The sequence below is a fragment of the Mesoplodon densirostris genome, chromosome 4 (assembly GCF_025265405.1).
Source record: "Mesoplodon densirostris isolate mMesDen1 chromosome 4, mMesDen1 primary haplotype, whole genome shotgun sequence".
Lineage (NCBI taxonomy): Eukaryota > Metazoa > Chordata > Mammalia > Artiodactyla > Ziphiidae > Mesoplodon > Mesoplodon densirostris.
Window position 1 is genome coordinate 89,647,021 of NC_082664.1, and position 20,689 is coordinate 89,667,709.

At 46.0% G+C, this 20,689-nt stretch overlaps 1 protein-coding gene and 1 pseudogene across 1 annotated transcript; both read right to left on the reverse strand.

The window, feature by feature from the left end:
* Positions 1 to 1,184: 1,184 nt before the first annotated feature.
* On the reverse strand, positions 1,185 to 8,906 carry PATL2 (PAT1 homolog 2). The gene is made up of 14 exons (XM_060096087.1): positions 8,831 to 8,906; positions 8,209 to 8,429; positions 7,511 to 7,591; positions 6,650 to 6,792; positions 6,078 to 6,149; positions 5,707 to 5,848; positions 4,323 to 4,443; positions 4,128 to 4,225; positions 3,861 to 3,914; positions 3,633 to 3,760; positions 3,334 to 3,493; positions 2,676 to 2,816; positions 1,907 to 2,004; positions 1,185 to 1,338 (listed from the first exon to the last, which is right to left on the reverse strand). Exons 1-14 carry the CDS (start codon positions 8,904 to 8,906, stop codon positions 1,185 to 1,187), a joined length of 1,689 nt encoding a protein of 562 aa, XP_059952070.1.
* A 5,796-nt stretch (positions 8,907 to 14,702) lies between these two features.
* Positions 14,703 to 15,170, reverse strand: LOC132489405 (transmembrane emp24 domain-containing protein 5-like; annotated as a pseudogene).
* Between the last annotated feature and the right edge of the window lie 5,519 nt (positions 15,171 to 20,689).

The following is a 20,689-nucleotide window of genomic DNA, read 5'->3' on the forward strand; positions in this document are numbered from 1 at the left end:
CAAAGGAGATATTTATATAAAATGCTCTTAGCTCAGCTAGGACTACTTATAAAAAATGGCAACAGTGGAACAGTTTCCAAGGTCAATCTATTGTTAGACATAACAAGGGCTTGTCCCTTACATTAAGGACACTTGAAGCTTCACACATAGGAGGTACAATGAAAGCCATTTTCTTAACTTACAAACAAACTGCCACACTTCATTCTATTATCTTTTTAATTATACCTCATTTTGCCATGCCTTTTTAGGCACATAGTTCATGGTTTTTGAAGCATAAGAAAAGGTTTTGGGCAGGGTTCACCAATATATCAAGGCATACAACTATCTTCAGACTCTCTGGATCGCTTTAGGCAAAACCCATACACAACTAATGTCTGATCATTAAACTCTTCCCACATATACGTATTCCGGAACAACCTGATCAGTAGATCAAGGCAAACCTACAAAGAGAAGAGGTGTTAACTCCAAACAACTTCCCTTTAAAATATTGTGTGATGTGATTAATATGTCTCTTTCCAGCAGATGGTAAGTTCTGAGAGATGACCTACATGTTGTTTGTGTGTTTACATCTTATTTACATTTGAGTTGTCCCTCAAATACTTCTTTAATGAAAAGTTCATCTTCTTAAACTAGTTCTTACTCTCAGAGAGCTTCGCATGATAAATAATCAAAGTTCCTGGGAATAAATGGAAAGGTTTGGCTGAAGAAACAGGCCCCACGACCCTAACTTGGAGCAGCCTGGTTACTCAGTAAGTACCAATGTTTAGAAATACTTCTAAAAGCAAGTTATCTTCCATACTCTTGGTTTAAAAGTAGTAGAGGGCTTCCCTGGTGGCGCAATGGTTGAGAATCTGCCTGCCAATGCAGGGGACATGGGTTCGAGCCCTGGTCTGGGAAGATCCCACATGCCGCGGAACAACTAGGCCCGTGAGCCACAACTACTGAGCCTGCGCGTCTGGAGCCTGTGCTCCCCAACAAGAGAGGCCGCGACACTGAGAGGCCCGCGTACCGCGATGAAGAGTGGCCCCTGCTCGCCGCAACTAGAGAAAGCCCTTGCACAGAAATGAAGACCCAACACAGCCATAAATAAGTAAGTAAGTAAGTAAATAAATAAATAAATGTAGTAGAGAAGTGACAGAACCTAGTCTGGGCTTGAACAGGGGGCTATTACCTTGTTTCCACAGTCACTCCATCCTAGCCTCCAGCTGCTGTACCAATTGTTTGTCCACATGGTGACAGAACAGAGGAAGAAGGTTGCTGGGGAAGGCCAGGGGTTCTGCCAGAGAGGCTGTGGGCATTTGAGCTATCTCCCAGGCAGTGAGAACTACCATGTCTGTCCTGGAGGGCAGAGAAGTAATACATCAGCATCTTTGTATGCATGCAGGAAATAGGCTCAGGGTCCAGGTTTTTTATTATCTTTCTACCACCACTATCACCCTCTCTGTACCTCCAGCAACTAAGAGAGAACATTTGCACATTTGGTATGTGCCAGGCAATGTTTAGTGCTTTACATATCTTCCATCTATTTAATCTTTAGATCTCTAACTGGTTAGTACCCTTATCCTTAAATCCCTAGTTTATAGATGAGGAAACAGGCTAAGGAAAGTAAAATAATGTGCCCCAATGTTATGTTCCTGATAAGTGACAGAAGCAGAATTCACACCTAGGTCTGTGAGTAATTAAAGGGACAAGCTTTAGAGTCTATCTTACACTGCCTTCCATGGGGGACAATGCTCTAGGGCACTACAGAGGAAAAAAAAAAAAGGGCAGAACAGCTACACCTCTGTTTCTCTGTCCAACCTCCTCCCTGGTGCTTGAATAAACCACTCAGGAAACATCTCATCTGGCTCAGCCTATACATCCCAGGGGTACTGAAATAGTATTTACAAGGCTTTTATGATCTTACCAAGCTGTGTGGTCACTGCTGGGTTCCTCTAGGGAAGAATCCAGGGATATCAGCTGTTCCCCATGACTTAGCAGGGCATAGAGCAAAGATATTCCAAACTGCAAGTGATAAAATATCCAGAGTAAAATGAGTTTACCCTAGGCATTCAGTGCTTCCCTGGCTCTGCTATCTCCCAACTAAAAGGGCAAGTTCACAGGTACAAATGGAGTCCAACACCCATAAACCCATCAAGTTTTATACTGGCTGGCCAAGAACTCTGAGCCCTTTCCAAGGAAACCACTGCTCTGAATATTCCAAAAGATTCCTCTGGGGAGTTGATTAAATGCACACTTGTGGGCTCCACCCCCAGAATCAGAGACCGTAGATCAGGAACAGACCCAGGAATCTGACGCGGGTAGGCTGTGGAGCCCATTTTAAGAGGCATTCCTTTAGGCAAAGATCTTCAGAGGGGTTCACAAGGTAATCCACTAGGTTATTAGAAGATACGAGATCTTTCACATCTAGAGTCTCATCTTGTATTTATTATGTACCTAAGGTAAGTATAGTGTTCCACGTACATGATTTATAAACACACACGTGGTATAGTTCAGCATTTTTTTGGTAAAAGGGATTCACTATCAAAAATGTTTGGTGACTTCTGATCTAGAGGTGATAGCAGCACCACCATCAGGGAGTTTGTTAAAAAAAAAAAAGCAGCCCCACCCTGGGTCCATTCCAGATAGCACCTGGAGTCACCTGTGGAAAGACAAAAGCCTCCCACATGTGTTACCTGGTTCTGCAGCACCACGGTGACTGGCCGCTCTGAGGAGCCAGGTGGTTGCAGCATGAGTCCCTGAAGTCCTTGGAGGAGTTCATGGAAGGTCAAGTGGCTGATACATTTGCCCAGAGGTTCGAATAACGTTTGCAGGGCCTGCAAGAAGGTCAGTAAGGGCCTCTCTCTGACTCCTCGACAACTTCACCTCCGGTCTCTTTCCTTGCTCACCTGCCTCTGGCCCCTTCTGGTCAGGTCAGACGTACCAGGCCTATCACCACTCAGGTGTCTCCATCCATAACACTGGTCCTTCAATACCCACTTGTCTAGGATGCCTTCCCTAAGCAAAGTAGCTATGGGGCTCACCACTTATCAGGGAGCCCTGAGCTTCTTAACCTCCAGAGCACATTCACACCTGTGTAACCATAGGCCTGTGGGTTTTCCTTTCTTCATTTGCCTGAAGATGATCAGCTGTTCCTGTGGTAGTTTGTTCTGTAACCCCCTCAACCTGAGGGTAGCAGGGTCAACACTCCTCACTGCCCAGCACCTTCTCTGGCTTCTCTGGGGGAGGGGATTGAAGGAGGAAGAGGTGGAGGAAGAAGGGGAAGAGGAGGAGGAATAAACATTCCTAACCCATCCACAAAACCGTCCTCTCCTCCACTCGATGCCACAGTACCTGATCAGCCACATCCCTCTTGACAAGGAGGGGCAGATGGCGGGTGATGGCCAGAAGAAGGCTGACAGTTCGATCTCGGGGCAGAAAGGGGAGCAGCCGGGCCACTAGGGCTTTTCCCTTCCTCACGGAGAGCACCTGCAGGAAGCCATCCGCTGCCTCCCTACAGGTGACATAGGAGAGCATTGCATGGATCTGCATAGAGCAAAGGGCCACAGGCCAGAAAGGAGAGGCAGAAGCTAAGCCACTGTCTTTGCTGAGCCATCCCTTCCTGGGCTGAGGTGTGACCCTCCCACACTCACTCCAGATTATTCTGTTCCTGGGTCTTTAAGGCCTGGAAGAGCTTCTCAAGCTGGCTGCTCTGCCGCTCACAGGGCTGTGCAGGCCCATCCTTCTGGCCCTCCTCTATCTCTAGTAACTGAAGGAACAGCTGGGAATGTGAGGGTGGGGAGAGAGGAAGAAGGGGTCAATGTGAGTATATCCTGTTCTCAAGGGAGGTAAGGAATTCACTTATAAGGCTGATGTCTCACCTTCTCAATCCGGTACAACACCTGAAGCCTCTGACTGCTTGCAGCTCCTGTCTCCTAGAGAAAGAGTCCCTGGCTGTCAGCCACCCCTCCACAGCAGCAGCCCAAGCCTAGGTGAGCTAGAACGTGATCTGGAAAGGCTAGACCACAAAGTCCGATCACTCTTGTTCCTCATTCTTAGGTCACAACCTGAACTCAAGCATGAGAGTGTTCCAGACCTTTCTTCAAAACAGGGGAGAGAAAAAGGGTGTAGGAAGATAATGCTCCTACCTGCTCTTGAGTTCCATGGGGCACAGCATCAATAGCTCGGCGAGGGCTAAAGCACGTTGATACAGCTACCTGGCCCAGGGAACCCTCAATTCGAACCACTGCGTAGAAGGAGTCAGACAGGCATGTGCCCCTCTGCTTTCCACCTGTGTCCACCCGGCTGTCCACCCCAACCCAGCAGGTCAGCCCCGGTCCTACCTGACTCATAAGCCTCCGCCTTCTGAATGTAAGGGGTGACCAGCTTGAAGGACTCAAACCTGCTCCTTCGCCCAAGCAGCTCCTCATCTGCCTGCTTCTTCTCTAGTTTCTGATAATATTCCTGAGAGTCCATGGATTAGTCAAATGTATACTCATTGGCTGAACTTAGAGTTAGGGCTCTGCAATGCAACCTCTTAATATACCCTTGCCTACAGCATTCATTCCAGAAATGCTCCTGGCACCTTAAGGCCTTATAGTAGCCACTATAATGCATCATAAAGCACCCTAGGCCTCATGCCACCTGTTTTAGGGTCCCATCCTAAGGACTTGAAGAGCTAGTGCCACCACCAGATCTGATGGAAAGGCAGAGAGAGCAAGGCAGCAGAGAGCCAGGAAGCAAACGTGTCCCAGGGTCTGCAACCTTCCTGCAATCTTTATTCCAGGTTACACATGGGACACCGCTATCCTTCCCCCTCCCCATTTTAATTTGATGATCCTACCTGTGCTCTCCAAAATCAGAGTTATCTGATGGTACGAAGAACAATCAGCAGCTTGAAGTACAGAGAGAACACTATTTCAGTTGGCCTCTAGGCCAGTTCTACGCTTATGAGGCTTTGTGCAGCAGCTCTAATATCTTAAGGAAGACTGTGAAATCCAGAAATAAAATAAAGCCACTGACTGAGAGACAAATGAGGATTTAAATACAGCTCCTTCACTGAGGAGCAATGTCTAAAAGTCAAGAGTGGAAGATGATCACATTCAAGCAATCCTGGCAGAAGGCAGAGGGTTTTGAAGCTGGTGGGAAGTAAAGGAAGAAATTAATGTCCATAGGAAGGAGATAAAGGTGGAAACCTCAGTAGGGGTCTCATGGAGGGTGAAGAGAAATTGAAATACAACTTAGACAACCCAAAACTCATGGACAAAGGGCAGACAGGAATCAGACAGAAAGGAGTCCAAAAGTCTGCCAGTTCAGTTCAAGAAATTGAATCCCATTACTTATAAAAGTTCCCTGTGTTCTAGATCTTAGAAAGTAAAAAGTAGATGAATGTTTATAACAAGTCATTTCCGAGAGAAACCAAAGTGTACAAAGATGAAAGAGTCCTCATTTACCAACTGAATAGGAGAAATTCTCGGCAAAGGACAGAGACAGAAACCTCAGAGTGTGTTTGGGGAATCATAACTAATCCCATGTGGCTGAAATTTAGGAGAAGGGGAAGGAGTTTGGATGTCAAGTGTAGAAATATGACCCCCATCCTTTAGCAATCGTTCCTCCCACCTGAAGGGACGTGGTCACTGTGAGGGGAAGGGAGAATCTCAGAGGACCCACGGAGTCAGGCCCACTTGACGCCAAGGTCAGAGGCTGGGCAGAGCCCCTGGGGCTCACCTGGTAGTAATAGTCATCCAGGCGGGGGTTCTCACTCTGCAGCTGAACCATCTGCACTTTTACCACCCAGTCCTTCTCTTTTCGGGTCATGAGGTTCGCATAGGGGTCTGGCTGCTGAGACCAAGGCTTCTTGGCTGGGGGACTTCAAGCCAGGAGGAGTGTCCCTTTAGACCTACCCACCCCTGCCACAGAGAACTCCCCCAAGGAGTGGAGAGCTCAGAGCGGGATGTCAGGGGAGCACAGCAGAGTGCAGAGCTGGGCCGGGGTGTGAGAGGCTTAACTGGTGGGGCTTTGGGGGAGGTGCTCTGTCACAAGGGAAACCCCAGCATGCAGGGGGCCCCCCTTGATCCTGCTTCTCCTCTCGGTTTTACCTTGGTGGTCGACCATGCTGCTGCTGTTGCTTCAAGATCCGCTGGTGCTGAGGGTGGAGCTGGGTCAGATGACTGGGAAGACGTAGAAAGAAAGTTGGGCTGGGTGGGAGCAAGCTCTCAGCCCCCCGCCCCCATTTGTTTAGCCTCTGGGAACCTCAGCCAGACATCTAAGGGACCCTACCTGCTTATGACCCTGCCCAGGTGTCAGCCACATGAAGCTTCACTATCCTAGCTCAGCAGGGCTTACCTCCCCTCCAGGATATGGTTTTCCCTGAAACTTGGCTACAGGAAATCCTGACACAATATAAAACCATTTGGCCTGGTTGTCAGGACTTCTGAGTCCTACTCTCAGTTCTGCTATGCTGGCTGACCTCAGATAGTCCCTGGGCCTCCATTTCCTTACCTGTGAGGGGAAGGAATTGCACTCTACCACATCCTTCTCTTAGTGAGTTTCTCTAAGTATTATCTGTGTAGAGGGCAGCCATGCCTCCTCAGCTACTACCTCCTGAGACTTCTGGAGAAGAGCTCAGCCTGTCCTGGACCCCGGGACACTGGGCACTCTGAACCAGTACCTGAGCCTAAGGGGCCACGAGGTCGACGGGCTGCAGAGGACAGATGGGTCTGGCGAGAGCAGTCGAGGTCCGAAGTGCGGGGCTGCAGTGCTGGTGCTGGGAAAGGCAGGCCGGAAAGGAAGTGGTGCCAGGTAGTCCAGGGTCTGGGAGAGGAATTTCAGGGTCTGGGAGAAGGGCATCTCCACCAACAGAATCCTGCTTTTGCTGTTGACTGCCTTTCTGCCTCTATGGTCTCACCTGCCTTTTCCTTCAATAACCTCACTCAACGTTTTGCCATCTTGGGGCCCCTCAAGCCAGTTGTGAGGACACCAGACTGTGGATCCCCGTTCTTGTTTCCAACAGGTTTGTCGCCTCCTAGGGAGCAACTCCACAGTCCCCGACAATGTGGAGGCCTGTGCTTTCCCCACTGTGTGTGAGTCAACTCCCTGCCCTTTCCTCTCTGAGCGTTCACTCAGATCTTGTCTTTAGCCATTGGGGCCATGCTTGGCTCTTTTCAGACACCTCTGAAGCCCTCCTCAGTCTGCAATTCCCTTCTCTTCTCCCGGCTGGATTTCTGGCAATTGCTCTACCCCAGACCATATGCTCGTTCTAGCACTAGGCTCAGTGCTACTTATATTCTGTAAGATGGAATAGTTTGTCCTTTTCATAGGAAGGCCAGTTGTCCCAGTACCACCTCTGTTGTTTACCAAGCTCCCCCGCATAAGGGGCGTTTCCCCCTTCCTACCCACACTTCACTTTGGGCGCTGTATCTCCAGAGCAAGGTCAAGGGCACAGTGAACATAACGGAAATAAGGCACAGGCGGCATCCTGCTTCTCAACACCCAGCCTATTTCTCAAAGGAGGGAGACTGGAGTGACTCACCTGCCACAGAAAGTGCAAGGAAGCAGGCGACATCCCCAGCACACCAGGGGCCTTGATTCCAGGGGAGCTGAGAAGACCCTTCTGGAATGAGAGGGCGGAAACGCCAGGCTGGAGTGAGCCCCTGTGGCATCATCTACATTCACCTGTGTTAATGGGGGGAGGGGAGCAGCAGGACCAACCATTTCCAATACCCAGGACAGTGGCAGCCTGGCTCTCCCTCAGTTTCAGAGTCAATACAATCAGGACCCCTCTCCTTCCACTGAAGGGAAGCCAAACTGGCATCTTAGGAGTTAAGCTGAAGCAGGGTCTGAGTAACTTCATTTCTACATGGGACTCCTTTGGGTCTCTCCACCTGCTGGGGGAATCCAAGGGAATAAAGACCAGGGATGGACTGGAAAGACACAGGGGCCCAGGGTCAAAGATGACTCACTTTCACCACCAGGAGCAGGGCCAGCATCTCTAGGTGATGCACAGCCCTGCTAGGACCTGGATTCAGGTGAGGGCAGCATCAGAAACCAAGGAGGAGACAGAAGGAAGGAGGGAAGGAAGGAGACAGTCTTTACTGGGGTTCAAGCCTGAAATAGAAAGTGTCAGCCCACCTAGAAAGGGGTGAAGAAGAGGAGAGAGATGTGTAGCAACAGCCTGTGAGATGCAGACAGCTCAGGACAACCCTCCCCCACGTCTTCCTGCTATGGTACCTGGATGTTACGGACAGCGCTGAGGACAGCTGGATCCCCGAGATCATTTTCTTCCTCCTCCTCTTCCTCCTCCTCCAGGTCAGGGGCTAAATCTGGGTCCAGCTCCTCCTCCCTCTCTTCTTCATTTTGTTCCTCTTCCTCCAACTGGGAGGCACAGACCAGCGCTTCCTTAAGAGCCAAGGGGTCACAGGACTTGCCTGGGCTTTGGTTTAAGTGGGTGCCTGAGGAGGAAGTAGACAGGGGTTCAGCTGTGAAGGGTCTGGTCTAGAGAGGATGCTTCTCTGTAGCACTTCTGTTCACAAGCCATCTCCAGCACCATCTTCAAACATCTTCTCTTGTTCTAGGAGTTCAACTCAGCCTCACTACCCCAGGGCGCCTCTAACCATCCCCACTAGAGCAAACAGAACCTGGCAGGTGCCAATCACTTTCACTTCCTTCATCCCCTCTTCCATTGCCTCATTAGTCCCACCACAGGCTTCTCCACCTGCTCGCCCCCTCTAACAGCCCTTTCTGTGCCTCTTTAATCAACCAAGTTCCAGCTGCCCTGACTCATGACAATTTAACCCCAGTGGGCCAGGGATTTTACATCTAGCTGTTCATTGAATTCTCACAACAACCATACAAGGCCGGTATTGATCATTTTTCTCTGGAGGTGAGGAAAATACAGGGCCCATAAAAGTTATCTCAGTCACCGTCATGATGTCGCTGGGAATCACTCCCAGCAATTCTGGACATCCAAACCCATGTCTATCCACTGAACCAGACCATCAAACTGATGCACTCCTGGGCCTTTTATCAGATACCACAGACCACTTGGTAATACTACCTTGAAGGCATTTCATCTCTTTGGGCTGGCAGACTTGCTCCATGGCTGTTTCCTCTGGCAAGAGAGCACTGTCAGCCTCTGGAAAGTAAACCTGGGAAAACGAAGAGACCCAGAGACCCTGTCCTGGGTAAGGATGGCGTGGCACCCAAACAGCCAAGGTCTCCCCCCCAGCAAGGTTGTCAGAAAAGTTTTGACCCAGATCTCAAGAAGGAGGACCCTGGGCTCTCAGACTGCCCTAAACCTCCACCCTCTGACCTCACTAGCCCAGCTCTAGGGAGCTGTCCTGCAAAGGGACAGAGAAGAGGAGCAGGGCTAGGAATTGGAGGAGAAGCACTTCCACACAGTCACCACCATCCTCGGTCTGTGCACAGGGAGGGGGCTCACAGCTGCCTGGGTAGCGACACCCACCCCAGGACCGTGGCTGTCCTTTCTGCTTAGCTTAGCCATGGCGGCCTGGGCCAGGCAGGCTCGCTGCCCCTGTCTTTAAGATTCCCAGCCCCTCCCCTGCTCCCCTGTTAAAGGGCCAGCATCCCCAACCACTGCATCCTGGTAGAAATGTCAGAACACAAACTCATGAGAAAGAAAACCCTTGAAAGGGCAAGAGAACTAAAGTGCATTTTTTATCCATCCATGGTTGTGAGTACAGTTTATTGGGATTGCTATTTGGGAGCAGATATTTAAAAAGAGGGTCCCTGTTTTCTACACCCTTAATAGGAATTTTGTAAGGTTCTGTTCTCTTCAATCCCTAAGCTTTGCTCCATTAAATTGGATAGGAAATCCCTGGGTGGATCTTGAGGCAATTACTGAGCAGCCAAGTTCTCAGTGCTTCAGGGCAGGGTGCTTATGGATCCCTACTGTCCACCTGGTGATGCTTGCCCTTCACCGTGTCCTTGAGTCCGCTTGAGCTTGAGTCTATTAAGCACTCCTACTGAGGAGAGACCCCTGTGAATACAGAAGCCAGATCTTCGAGGTAAAAACACTTTTGCATGAGTTACACAGATAATCCCATATCTTCTTGGCTGCTGTAAATGGAAAACTGGTTTAGAAGCTCAGGACTAAAAAGAAAAGGAAACAACAACAAAAACAAGCACCTCAGGACTGCTGGTAGCAAAACCTGAGACCCATCTGCGCCTCAGCGATTCTGGGTTCTGTGCCCACATCCTGTGTTCAGCTGAAGCACACAGGCTTTACAGAACTTCTGCATAAAATTAAAAATGAAGCTAATTCGCTACATTAAAAATGCAAGTTAGGGCCCTATTGTCATGGTTATAGGGCCATGATTCTTGGTGCCTCTAAAGAAAAATATTCTTTTCAAAAGTTTTGCTGTAGGTAGAACCATATGGGTGAGGGAAAAAATTTAAATAGCTTGAAAGTTATTGAAATTATTTTCAAATATCTAATTGGGTTCAGGCCTTTTTGGTAATGCTATTCAGCTGTTTCTCTCAATAACTACCTAATCATTTACCCTGGTATTATCAAAAGGACCAAATGGTGGGCTTCCCTGGTGGCACAGTGGTTAAGAATCTGTCTGCCAATGCAGGAGACACGGGTTCGAGCCCTGGTCTGAGAAGATCCTACATGCCACGGAGCAACTAAGCCTGTGCGCCACAACTACTGAGCCTGCGCTTTACAGCCTGTGAGCCACAACTACTGTGCCCGTGTGCTACAGCTACTGAAGCCTGCGTGCCTAGAGCCTGTACTCTGCAACAATAGAAGCCACTGCAGTGAGAAGCCTGCGGCACCGCAACGAAGAGTAGCCCCCGCTCGCTGCAACTAGAGAAATCCTGTGCGCAGCAAAGAAGACCCAAAACAGCCAAAAATAAAAATAAATTAATAAATTAATTTTTTTTAAAGGGCCAAATGGTGACTTTCAGGGTTCCAGAAGTGATTTATCTGGTTGTTATAGAGACCAGGTGTTGGGGGAGATTCACTTGCTGTATGCAGAACTTAATTTATTTTATTTTAATTTTTTTATTATTTTTTTTTGCGGTACGTGGGCCTTCACTGCTGTGGCCTCTCCTGCTGCGAAGCACAGGCTCCGGACGCACAGGCTCAGCGGCCATGGCTCACGGGCCCAGCCGCTCCGTGGCATGTGGGATCTTCCCGGACCGGGGCACGAACCCGTGTCTCCTGCATCGGCAGGCGGACTCTCAACCACTGCACCACCAGGGAAGCCCCAGAACTTCATTCTGAAGGCACTTCCTTGTACCAACTAGTACCAGAGCATGTGGACTAGGGGTAGTCTGCAAGATTACAGCCCCCTCTTGCCTGTTTGAAGTTTCACTTGGGACCTAGAGCCTTTTGTAAAAGTCCCTTCCCCTTTTGAAGTCTTATATGTCTACTGATCCTTTAGATTTTGTAGCTTTCTGCCACAGTTTGTGTTAAGTTTAAGCCAAGCTTGAGCTAGCCTTGAGGCATAGGCAGTGAATGAGGCAATGCTACCCGTGGACTCTTAGAACTTCCCATAATAGAATAAGAAGTATAGACAGCTTAACAGGACTTTTGGATCAGATAAAAGATATATTAGAACTGTATCACACAGGGAATTATATGCAGTATCCTGTGATAAACCATAATGGAAAATAATATTAAAAAAATGTGTGTGTGTGTGTGTGTGTGTGTGTATAGAACTGAATCCCTTTGCTATTCAGAAGAAATTAACACAACATTATAAATCAACTATAATTCAATTTAAAAAAAAGATACATTACAAAGGTTGGGACTTCCCTGGTGGCACAGTGGGTAAGACCCTGTGCTCCCAATGCAGGGGGCCTGGGTTCAATCCCTGGTCAGGGAACTAGATCACACATGCATGCCGCAACTGAGAGTTCACATGCCACAACTAAAGAGCCTGCATGCCGCAATTAAGGAGCTGGCGAGCCGCAACTGAGCCCGTTTGACACAACTAAGACCCCACGCAACTAACTAAATAAATATTTAAAAAAGGAAATGTTTACATTTGCTGAATAAAACACCTAAGAACTCTTCCACTTTTATGGGGAGATTTTTAATCCATTATTTCAGTTTCTTTAATGGTTGTCAGTCTATTCTGGTTTTCAATTTCTTCTTGAAGCTATTTTGTTCAATTATATATCTTCTAGGAATTTGTCCATTCCTTATAAGTTCTCAAATTTATTGGCATAAAGTCGTTCATAGTATAAGAGTATCTTTCAAATCCATGCTATACCTGTACTTTGTCCCCCTTTTAACTTCTAACATTATTTATATATTATCCCCTCCTTTTATCTTCTTCTCAGAGTCTATATATTTCATTAGTCTTTTCAAAACATCACACATAAGTCAGAGTTTCTGCAGGGATAAATAGGACACTGAAATTGGATAATTTTAATAAAACTAAATTTATTAAGATAGAATTTTAATAAAAGGATATTTATAAATACATAGAAAAAATATAGTCCAATCGTAAGGAATAGTACAGTCCCCTGGGACTAGTAACAGTTGGTAGTAATCACTTTAGGCAAGAGAATGGAGTGGTTACCAGAACCTGAAGACCAAAGTAAATTCTTATGGAGCAAAGTTTTAAATATTAAAAAAAAATTAAACCTCAAAAATATACAAAGAAAATAGTGTAAAAATTTCTTTTTAAATGTGGAGTGAGTAGAGAAGGCCCTGCTAACCATGACCCCAAACCATAAGCCATGAAGGGTGAATGATAAATTTGCCTACATAAAAATGCCCAGCTTCTGAGTGTCAAAAAATAAAGCCATAAACAAAGAGCCATAAACAAAGTCAAAAGAACTTTATTCTGATCTGGTAATCTTATATTTACCTTTAAAAATTATTTAAAAGGACTTTTAGGTGAAGATTCTCTGTAATGTTTCTGAATTTTGAGGACTCAGAAAAAGAGATATTTATGTTAAACCCAGATCCTTTTATCCATATTTCCTTCACAACTGCTGGTAATCAATATTATCCTACCAGCGCCCATGTCAAAATTAACATAACACTGTTGATGGATAATATAAAAATAAGAGAGCTATTTTCTCTCACATTTACTTTTTTTTTTTTTTTTTTTTTTTTTTGTGGTATGCGGGCCTCTCACTGTTGTGGCCTCCCCCGTTGCGGAGCACAGGCTCCGGACGCGCAGGCCCAGCGGCCATGGCTCACGGGCCCAGCCGCTCCGCGGCACATGGGATCCTCCCAGACCGGGGCACGAACCCGTATCCCCTGCATCGGCAGGCGGACTCTCAACCACTGCGCCACCAGGGAGGCCCATCTCACATTTACTTTTAAAATCTTATCCTTAATTATGTGCTGAATATCTTGTAACAGAACATTGCATCCTGTGGAGACTGAGAAATCTTTTACCATGTCCTCACTTCTTCAAAAGGAAAATTTGTCCTGATTTAAATAAATATGACTTTGTATTTTAATTAATTATCGAAATGTGTCTTAATCCATTTGAGCCACTATAACCAAATACCAGAGACTGGGTAGCTTATAAACAACAGAAACTTATTTCTCACAGTTCTGGGAGGCTAGAAGTTCAAGATCAAGGTGCCAGCAGATTTGGTGTCTGGTGAGAACCCACTTTCTGGTTCACAGATGGTGCCTTCTCACTGTATCCACACAAGGTAAGAGGGACGGGCAAGGGAACTCTCTGGGGTTTCTTTTATAAGGGTACTGATCCGATTCATGAGGGCTCCACCCTCATGACATAACCACCTCCCAGAGGCCCCCTCCTCTTAATACCATCACCTTGGGGGAGAGGATTTCAACATATGAATTTGGGGGGGGGGGACACAGATATTTAGTCCAAAGCCATGACCTTTGAGGAATATAGGCTAAGGATATAAAACTACTAGTTTTTAACCGATATTTTAAGTTGAATTACAATATTTGGTTATAAAAATCTCAAAAATGATATTGTTTCACAAAACTATGCTTCTATTTACATTATAGGACAGGTGCATATGTAGACAAGGAAAAGTTGAGACTTTGTTTTCCAAACCTATATTCTATCTATAATCAGGTAATTCAATTTCTGTGATTAATCTGTAATTGTCACATCTATAAAGAAACTCCTGGTTAAGAGAAACTTTTAAAAAGAGATTGTTGGGTGCTGCATTTAGTCTCAATGTCTGTTTGTTTATTTATTAAAATTTTTACTTTCTTCATTTCAATGTTCATTCGTTTATTTTATTTTTTAAAAATATTTATTTGGTTGCGCTGGGTCTTAATTGCGGCAGGTGGGCTCCTTAGTTGCGGCATGCAAACTCTTAGTTGCAGCATGCATGTGGGATCTAGTTCCCTGACTAGGGATCGAACCCAGGCCCCCTGCATCGGGAGCATGGAGACTTATCCACTACGTCACCAGGGACGTCTCAATGTTCATTCATTTAAATCACCTATAATATTTGGAAATTTTTTTCACCTTAGGAAAGTGCAGTTTAGGGTTTCATTGAATTATACCTAAGCTCTAAAATATTTCTGTTACACAAAATTGAATGAATTACAATTGAATAAATAAGATTACATAAACAGACAAAAGTGAAGATTTTCCTTTCACATTTAAATTATATTTGTTTTACACATAAGACTGCCTGAAAACAAGTTGGAAGAGACTGTTAATGACAGTGACAGTGACAGTTCATTGCATTTTTCAGCATCTTTTTTTTTTCATGTTAAATAGTTGGGAGTATTAAGTTCAACTTTCCTGCTTACTTTCAAAAAAATGGATTAGCATAAAACCTGAATGGCTGACACTACTACCATGACCATTAAGTTGTTCATGGATCAGAATACAACTCTATCAAAGTTGCTTCCTTGTAAATTTTGATCATGAGCTTTAAATGCTCTAAGCAGAATGTGGATATGACTACATTTGCCTACCCCTGATTTGATGCTGATGATGGTTCCAGGATGTCTTTTGGTTTCATATCCAGCTCATCCGTGCCTATAATATATTTCCTCCTATGCTTGGTCCTGTTCCCCCATATTATCCAGGATTAACTCAGAGGAAGTCACCTTTCAGAAATGGTGTAACCTTAGTGTCCACCATGTGTACTCTACCTGATTTTCTCTGTTCATAAACTGAGGTTTTCATTCCTGGAGAGGCAAGATGAAAATCAATATCTTTTCCTGCTTTATCTGAAACGTGGTAGTTGATCTCCATTGAGGTGAAAGTCACTGTACAGAAGAGCTGAGGCTAGCTCAGGAGAAGGCTGGCTCTTGTCACCCATCCTGTTGGAAGAGGTGGACTCATCCAAGTTGTCTGAGAACCTCCAGATAGCGGTGTCAATGGTCCTCAGAGCTGGGAGCATGGTCAGAGAACGGGAGAGATCCAGGTTGGGCTGCAATCACTTTCTGAACACTTGTGGGCCCCTGTGTCCTCAGTACCCTCTTCCTCCTAGTGTTTTATTTTGAAAATTTTCAGTCCTACAAAAAGTTGAGAGAATAATAAAATTAACCTCTGTGTATCCTTTACTTAGCAGTTGATAACATTTTGTTTAGCAATATTCTTATTTTTTTATTTTTTAAAATTAGTTCATTAATTTATTTTTGGCTGTGTTAGTTCTTCATTGCAGCCCGCGGGATTTCTCTAGTTGCATAGAGCGGGGACGACTCTTTGTTGCGGTGTGTGGGCTTTACATTGAGGTAGCTTCTCTTGTTGCAGAGCACGGGCTTCAGTAGTGGTGATATGCAGGTTCAGTAGTTGTGGCTCATGGGCTCTAGAGCGCAGGCTCAGTAGTTGCAGTGCACGGCCTTAGTTGCTCCGCGGCATGTGGGATCTTCCCGACCCGTGTTCCTTGCACGGGTGGGCAGATTCTTAACCCCTGATTCACCAGGGAAGTCCCACAATATTCTTTAAATAAACTCCTTCTCTGCTACATCAGGCAGTGTGTGTCCCGAGGGATCAGGGACTTTGGCTGACAGACTATGAACAGGAAATTCACAGAAGAAAAACAAATAACAAGTAAACATGTGAAACATCTTAAACATTTCCTCCTTGAGAAAATAATTTCCCCAGATGAGCCCAGTGCCCAGCACCTAGCAAGGTGACAGTAAAGGTTTGCAGAACCTGAATGATTGCTGTGAACACTGAGGCCTGGTGGATAGGCTGGGGCCAGGCTAAGAAGAAAGAAGCCAAAGCTTTGGGGTACTTTTGTCCTGGCGTCTAGAGGGCTCCTCTTCTTACTCTCCTTCCCTGCTCAGCACTGGCAACAGCAGGTACAGCAGGAGTAGTTTGGCCCACTGGGTGTGTGGTGTCGGAGAAATAGTCCAGAAATGTCAGGGCCAGCTGGGCCCACATCACTGGGGCTGACCCAGCTCAGTCGGGGCAGTGGTAGGAGGGGGAGGACCAAGGCTCCTGACCAAGCCAGGCTACAGCAGAACTCCTTCCCCCTCAGCTGCTGAGCTGATGATAGCTCTCCCTCACACGAGAGTACCCAAAATGAGCTGTGTGGCCAGATCTGGTTAACCGACTGGTAAAGACAACATTGAAAAGGAAAATATTTACACTGAGCTAGGCTCCTGGCAACCAAGGCCTAAAACTGTATGATTCTGGAGCAGTAAAAATGGGGTTTGTTTCTTTTTTTCTTGCTGCTGTTATAAATACCACAAACCTGATGGATTAAAACAACACAATTTATCATCCTACAGTTCTGTAAGTCAGAAGTCCAACACAAGTCTCCTGGGCTTAAAGTTAAGGCAGGGCTGCTTTCCTTTCTGCAGACTATGGGAGATTCCATGTCCTTACCTTTCCCACCTTCTAGAAGTTGCCTACATTCCTTGACTCATGGTCCCTTCTTCCTCTGCAAAACCAGCATGCTGCATCTCTCTGATCGTACTTCTGTAGTCACATCTTCCTCTGACCACAGTCAGGAAAGTTCTCAGCGTTTTTTTTTTTTTGCCACTCAGTGAGGCACGCAGGATCCTAGTTCCCCAACCGTGGATCAAACTGGTGCCCCCTGCAGTGGAAGCTCAGAGTCCTAACCACTGGACCACCAGGGAAGTCCCAAAGTTCTCTGCTGTTAAGTCCTATGTGGTTACACTGGGCTGACCCCAATCATCTCTGATAATCTCCCCATCTCAAGGCCCCTAACCTTAATCACACCTGCAAAGCCCTTTATGCCATATAAGGTACAATATTCACAGGTTCCAGGAATTAGGCTATGAACATCTTTTTTGTGGGGATGGGGGGAGGCATTACTCTCTCTACCACAAGGTATGGTAAGGAGAAAAGTATAATACTGTTAACGATAAGTAGGCAGCTCTGTACATAACGACATGGATAGTATCGATGATATATTATGAAATGGAAATAAGCAAGTTCAGTAAGTATTTATAGAATGATCCAAATTTTGTGGAATCTCCCTTGTCCCCAATAAATGCTGAATGAATTCTCTCTGAGCCGCACCCCACCATTCATAGCCTGGCTTCTTCGGGGAGATGGTAGAGCCCACCTCACCGACTCAACTCTCAAGGCACTGGTTTCTTCACAGTCCTCTTTTAGAAGAAGAGTTTAGAAAGGTCCAAGACACCAGAGAGTAGAGAGGAAAGGATCTGATGCAGGTTCAACATAGCAGGGGACAGCCAGAAAGGACCACACACTGTAATTGGCCAGAGGCAAGTGTCAGCCAAGCAATGTGGAAAGTGCGAAGGCGAGGCTTACAGGAATTTGCCAAAAGGGAAAAAGGGCATTTGAAGGAGAGTCTTCATTTTTAATAGTGCTGAATAGAATCCAAGGCAGGATAGAAAATCCAAGTAGGAATTCTGCAGTTTTAAGTAGGTTCTGAGATGCAAACCCAAGGACCTATGAGAGGAAAACACCCATGAAAGGAGGCTGTGCCAGTAACTTAGTCACTGGGCGTAGCATTCCCCAGGGACAATGCCCAATCCGTGGCTCCTGAGATTGTCCTGTTGTCCCCACAGTGTCACGGGGTCTTGGCTTCAGCATTTCCCTAACCCTCTCTCCATCCAAGCTGAGGACGGATGCTACCTCTAACTCCCTTTATGCTTTTAGTGGGCACTGAGTTCTTAACACATAATAATAGCAGTCTCTGTAGTTATAATTTTAAAATTCCTCACCTTCTAAACTATATACAATATATAAAGCTTAACAATGTTTCCTGAGGAGAGGACAGTGAGATGGGAAGAGACACAGGAAGGCAACTTTCACTTTCACTCAGTAGACCCCTGACTGTTTGTATTTTTGCAACAGACATACATTCACGTATCAGAATTGTAATAAAAAAAAAAAGTGCTTGGGCTTTCCTGGTGGCGCAGTGGTTGAGAGTCTGCCTGCCGTTGCAGGGGACACAGGTTCGTGCCCCCATCTGGGAAGATCCCACATGCTGCGAAGCGGCTGGGCCTGTGAGCCATGGCCGCTGAGCCTGCGCGTCTGGAGCCTGTGCTCCGCAACGGGAGAGGCCACAACAGTGAGAGGCCCGTGTACCGCAAAAAAAAAAAAAAAGTGCTTGAAACACTGTAGTTACTACTGTTTATAGTTCTGTACTGCTTGATTTATTTTATACCAAGCCTGTGTGGTTTTCCCAATAAAATCACCCTGGTAATTGAAAGAGCGTGGTGGTTACACACAAGCCTGTGAGGCAGAGATACCCCTCACCAACGAGATACTTCACCTGTCTCAACTTTAGGCTTCCCACATACTCTCCCTCAATTAGTGTGAAGAGTACTTGCCTTCCCGGGATCTTGTGAGGTTTTTTCCCTCCTTTGTATGGCGTCTGACTTCGTAACTATCAGGAAACAAAACAGCTCCCCTCTGTGTCCCATTTCCTTTGGGTCTGTTGCCTGATTTGTAACAGCACAAATCTGAGAATTCAGGCGGCATGAACACCTTAGGTGGCTGCTAATAAATTAATTATTGGGCCGATTTGAACTCTAGATTGGATTCTCCTGGTTGGCAGTCTGGCATCTTCTGATTTATCCTTACAGTATATCCATTTGCCACAAAGCCTGCACTCAACTGACATTGGCTGTATTCAATGGGATTTAACACAGAAGACTGAGGATTGCCAGCCCCAACACAGATCTAACCAAGATTGACTTTTTTGTTAATGCTATTTTTCTAATTGAAGTATAGTTGATTTACAACGCTGTGCCAATCTCTGCTGCACAGCAAAGTGACTCAGTTACACACATAAAGACATACTTTCAGGATGGACTTCTGAGCAGGCAACCACCTTCAGACTCATTAAATTAAACCATTTAACGATAGTTCTCTCTGGGTTGGAGGGTCACTGTGGTTTTAATTTTCCTCTCTATAGTTTTTCTTATTTTTTTATTTATTTTTATTTATTTTTAATTAATTTATTTATTTTGGTCACGCTGCGCAGCTTGTGGGATCTTAGTTCCCCAACCAGGGATCAAACCCCAGGGCCCCTGCAGTGGAAGCTCGGAGTCCTAACCACTGGACCACCAGGGAATTCCCTATAGTTTTTTGGTTGTTCCAATTTTCTACCACATGCATATATTATTTTTGTGGGCAGACAAAAACAAATGTGAGTTAAATAAAAACTACCATACATTGTGTTACTTGTTCCTGCTTCTCTGCACCTTCTCATATGCTTTTAATCATTGCCCTGATCCAAGCCACCCAATGAACGGTTTCCCGTGAACCCTTTCTCAGAAGTGGTTGTCAAGTGGACATTATGAGGCCTTTCGAATCCCATGGACCAGCATTTGAATCATAGCTCAGAGCTAACGTGGACAAGCATCTTAATTCTCTGAAACTGTCTCTTTATCTGTAAAAGAAAGTAAGACCTACCTTCTGGATTGTTGTGTAGTTTGGGTCAGCAGCTTCACAAACTTTAATGTGTATACAAATCACCTGGGATGTTGTTAAAATGCAGGCTCTGATTTAGTAGGTCTAGGATGGGTCTGAGTGTCTCCATTTCTAAGAGCTCCAAGGTGTTGCTGATGTTGTGATGCCTGTACCACACTTTGATTAGTGACATAACATTTAAAAGAACTCAGGCACAAATGTCCTACATGTGCTTGTTCCTCTCCTTCCAGGGGGCCTGGATTTTCTGGCTGTTTGATGACTTCACCTCAGAAAGTGCTGACTGAGATCCACTGAGGTACAACCCAACTCATTTGAGCTTTAACCTATTCCTATTTTCTCCCCACTTCAATATCCTTCTTTTTCTTTCTGTTAAAGGACTCCATTCTTCCTTGGCCTAACAAAGATACAGGTACCTGTGCTTTTAGGTTTTGTTTGTTTGTTTGTTTGTTTTTGTTTTTGGCTGCACCACGCGGCATGTGGAACTTCCCTGCCCAGGGATTGAACCCATGCCCCCTGCACTGGAAGTGCGGAGTCTTATTAGGTTATTTTTTATTTTTTTTTTTTTTATTTTTTTTTTTTGCGGTATGCGGGCCTCTCACTGTTGTGGCCTCCCCCGTTGCGGAGCACAGGCTCCGGACGCGCAGGCTCCGGACGCGCAGGCTCAGCGGCCATGGCTCACGGGCCCAGCCGCTCCGCGGCATATGGGATCCTCCCAGACCGGGGCACGAACCCGTATCCCCTGCATCGGCAGGCGGACTCTCAACCACTTGCGCCACCAGGGAGGCCCGGTTATTTTTTTTTTAAAGGAGCTTTACTGAGGTATAATTGACGTATGATAAATTACACTTAAAGTATACACTTTAATAAGTTCTACTACATGTATACAC

What these genes read in the sequence shown, in the direction of transcription:
- PATL2 (XM_060096087.1), bottom strand. Translation starts at nt 8,906, where the DNA reads ATGACGGTGACTGAGATAACTTTTATGGGCCCTGTATTTTCCTCACCT. An exon ending in CAGCATGGTCGACCACCAAG is followed by an intron (nt 5,849 to 6,077) that starts GTAAAACCGAGA and finishes CCTGGCTTGAAG; the next exon opens with TCCCCCAGCCAAGAAGCCTT. An exon ending in AGAGGGATGTGGCTGATCAG is followed by an intron (nt 2,817 to 3,333) that starts GTACTGTGGCAT and finishes ACCTTCTTGCAG; the next exon opens with GCCCTGCAAACGTTATTCGA.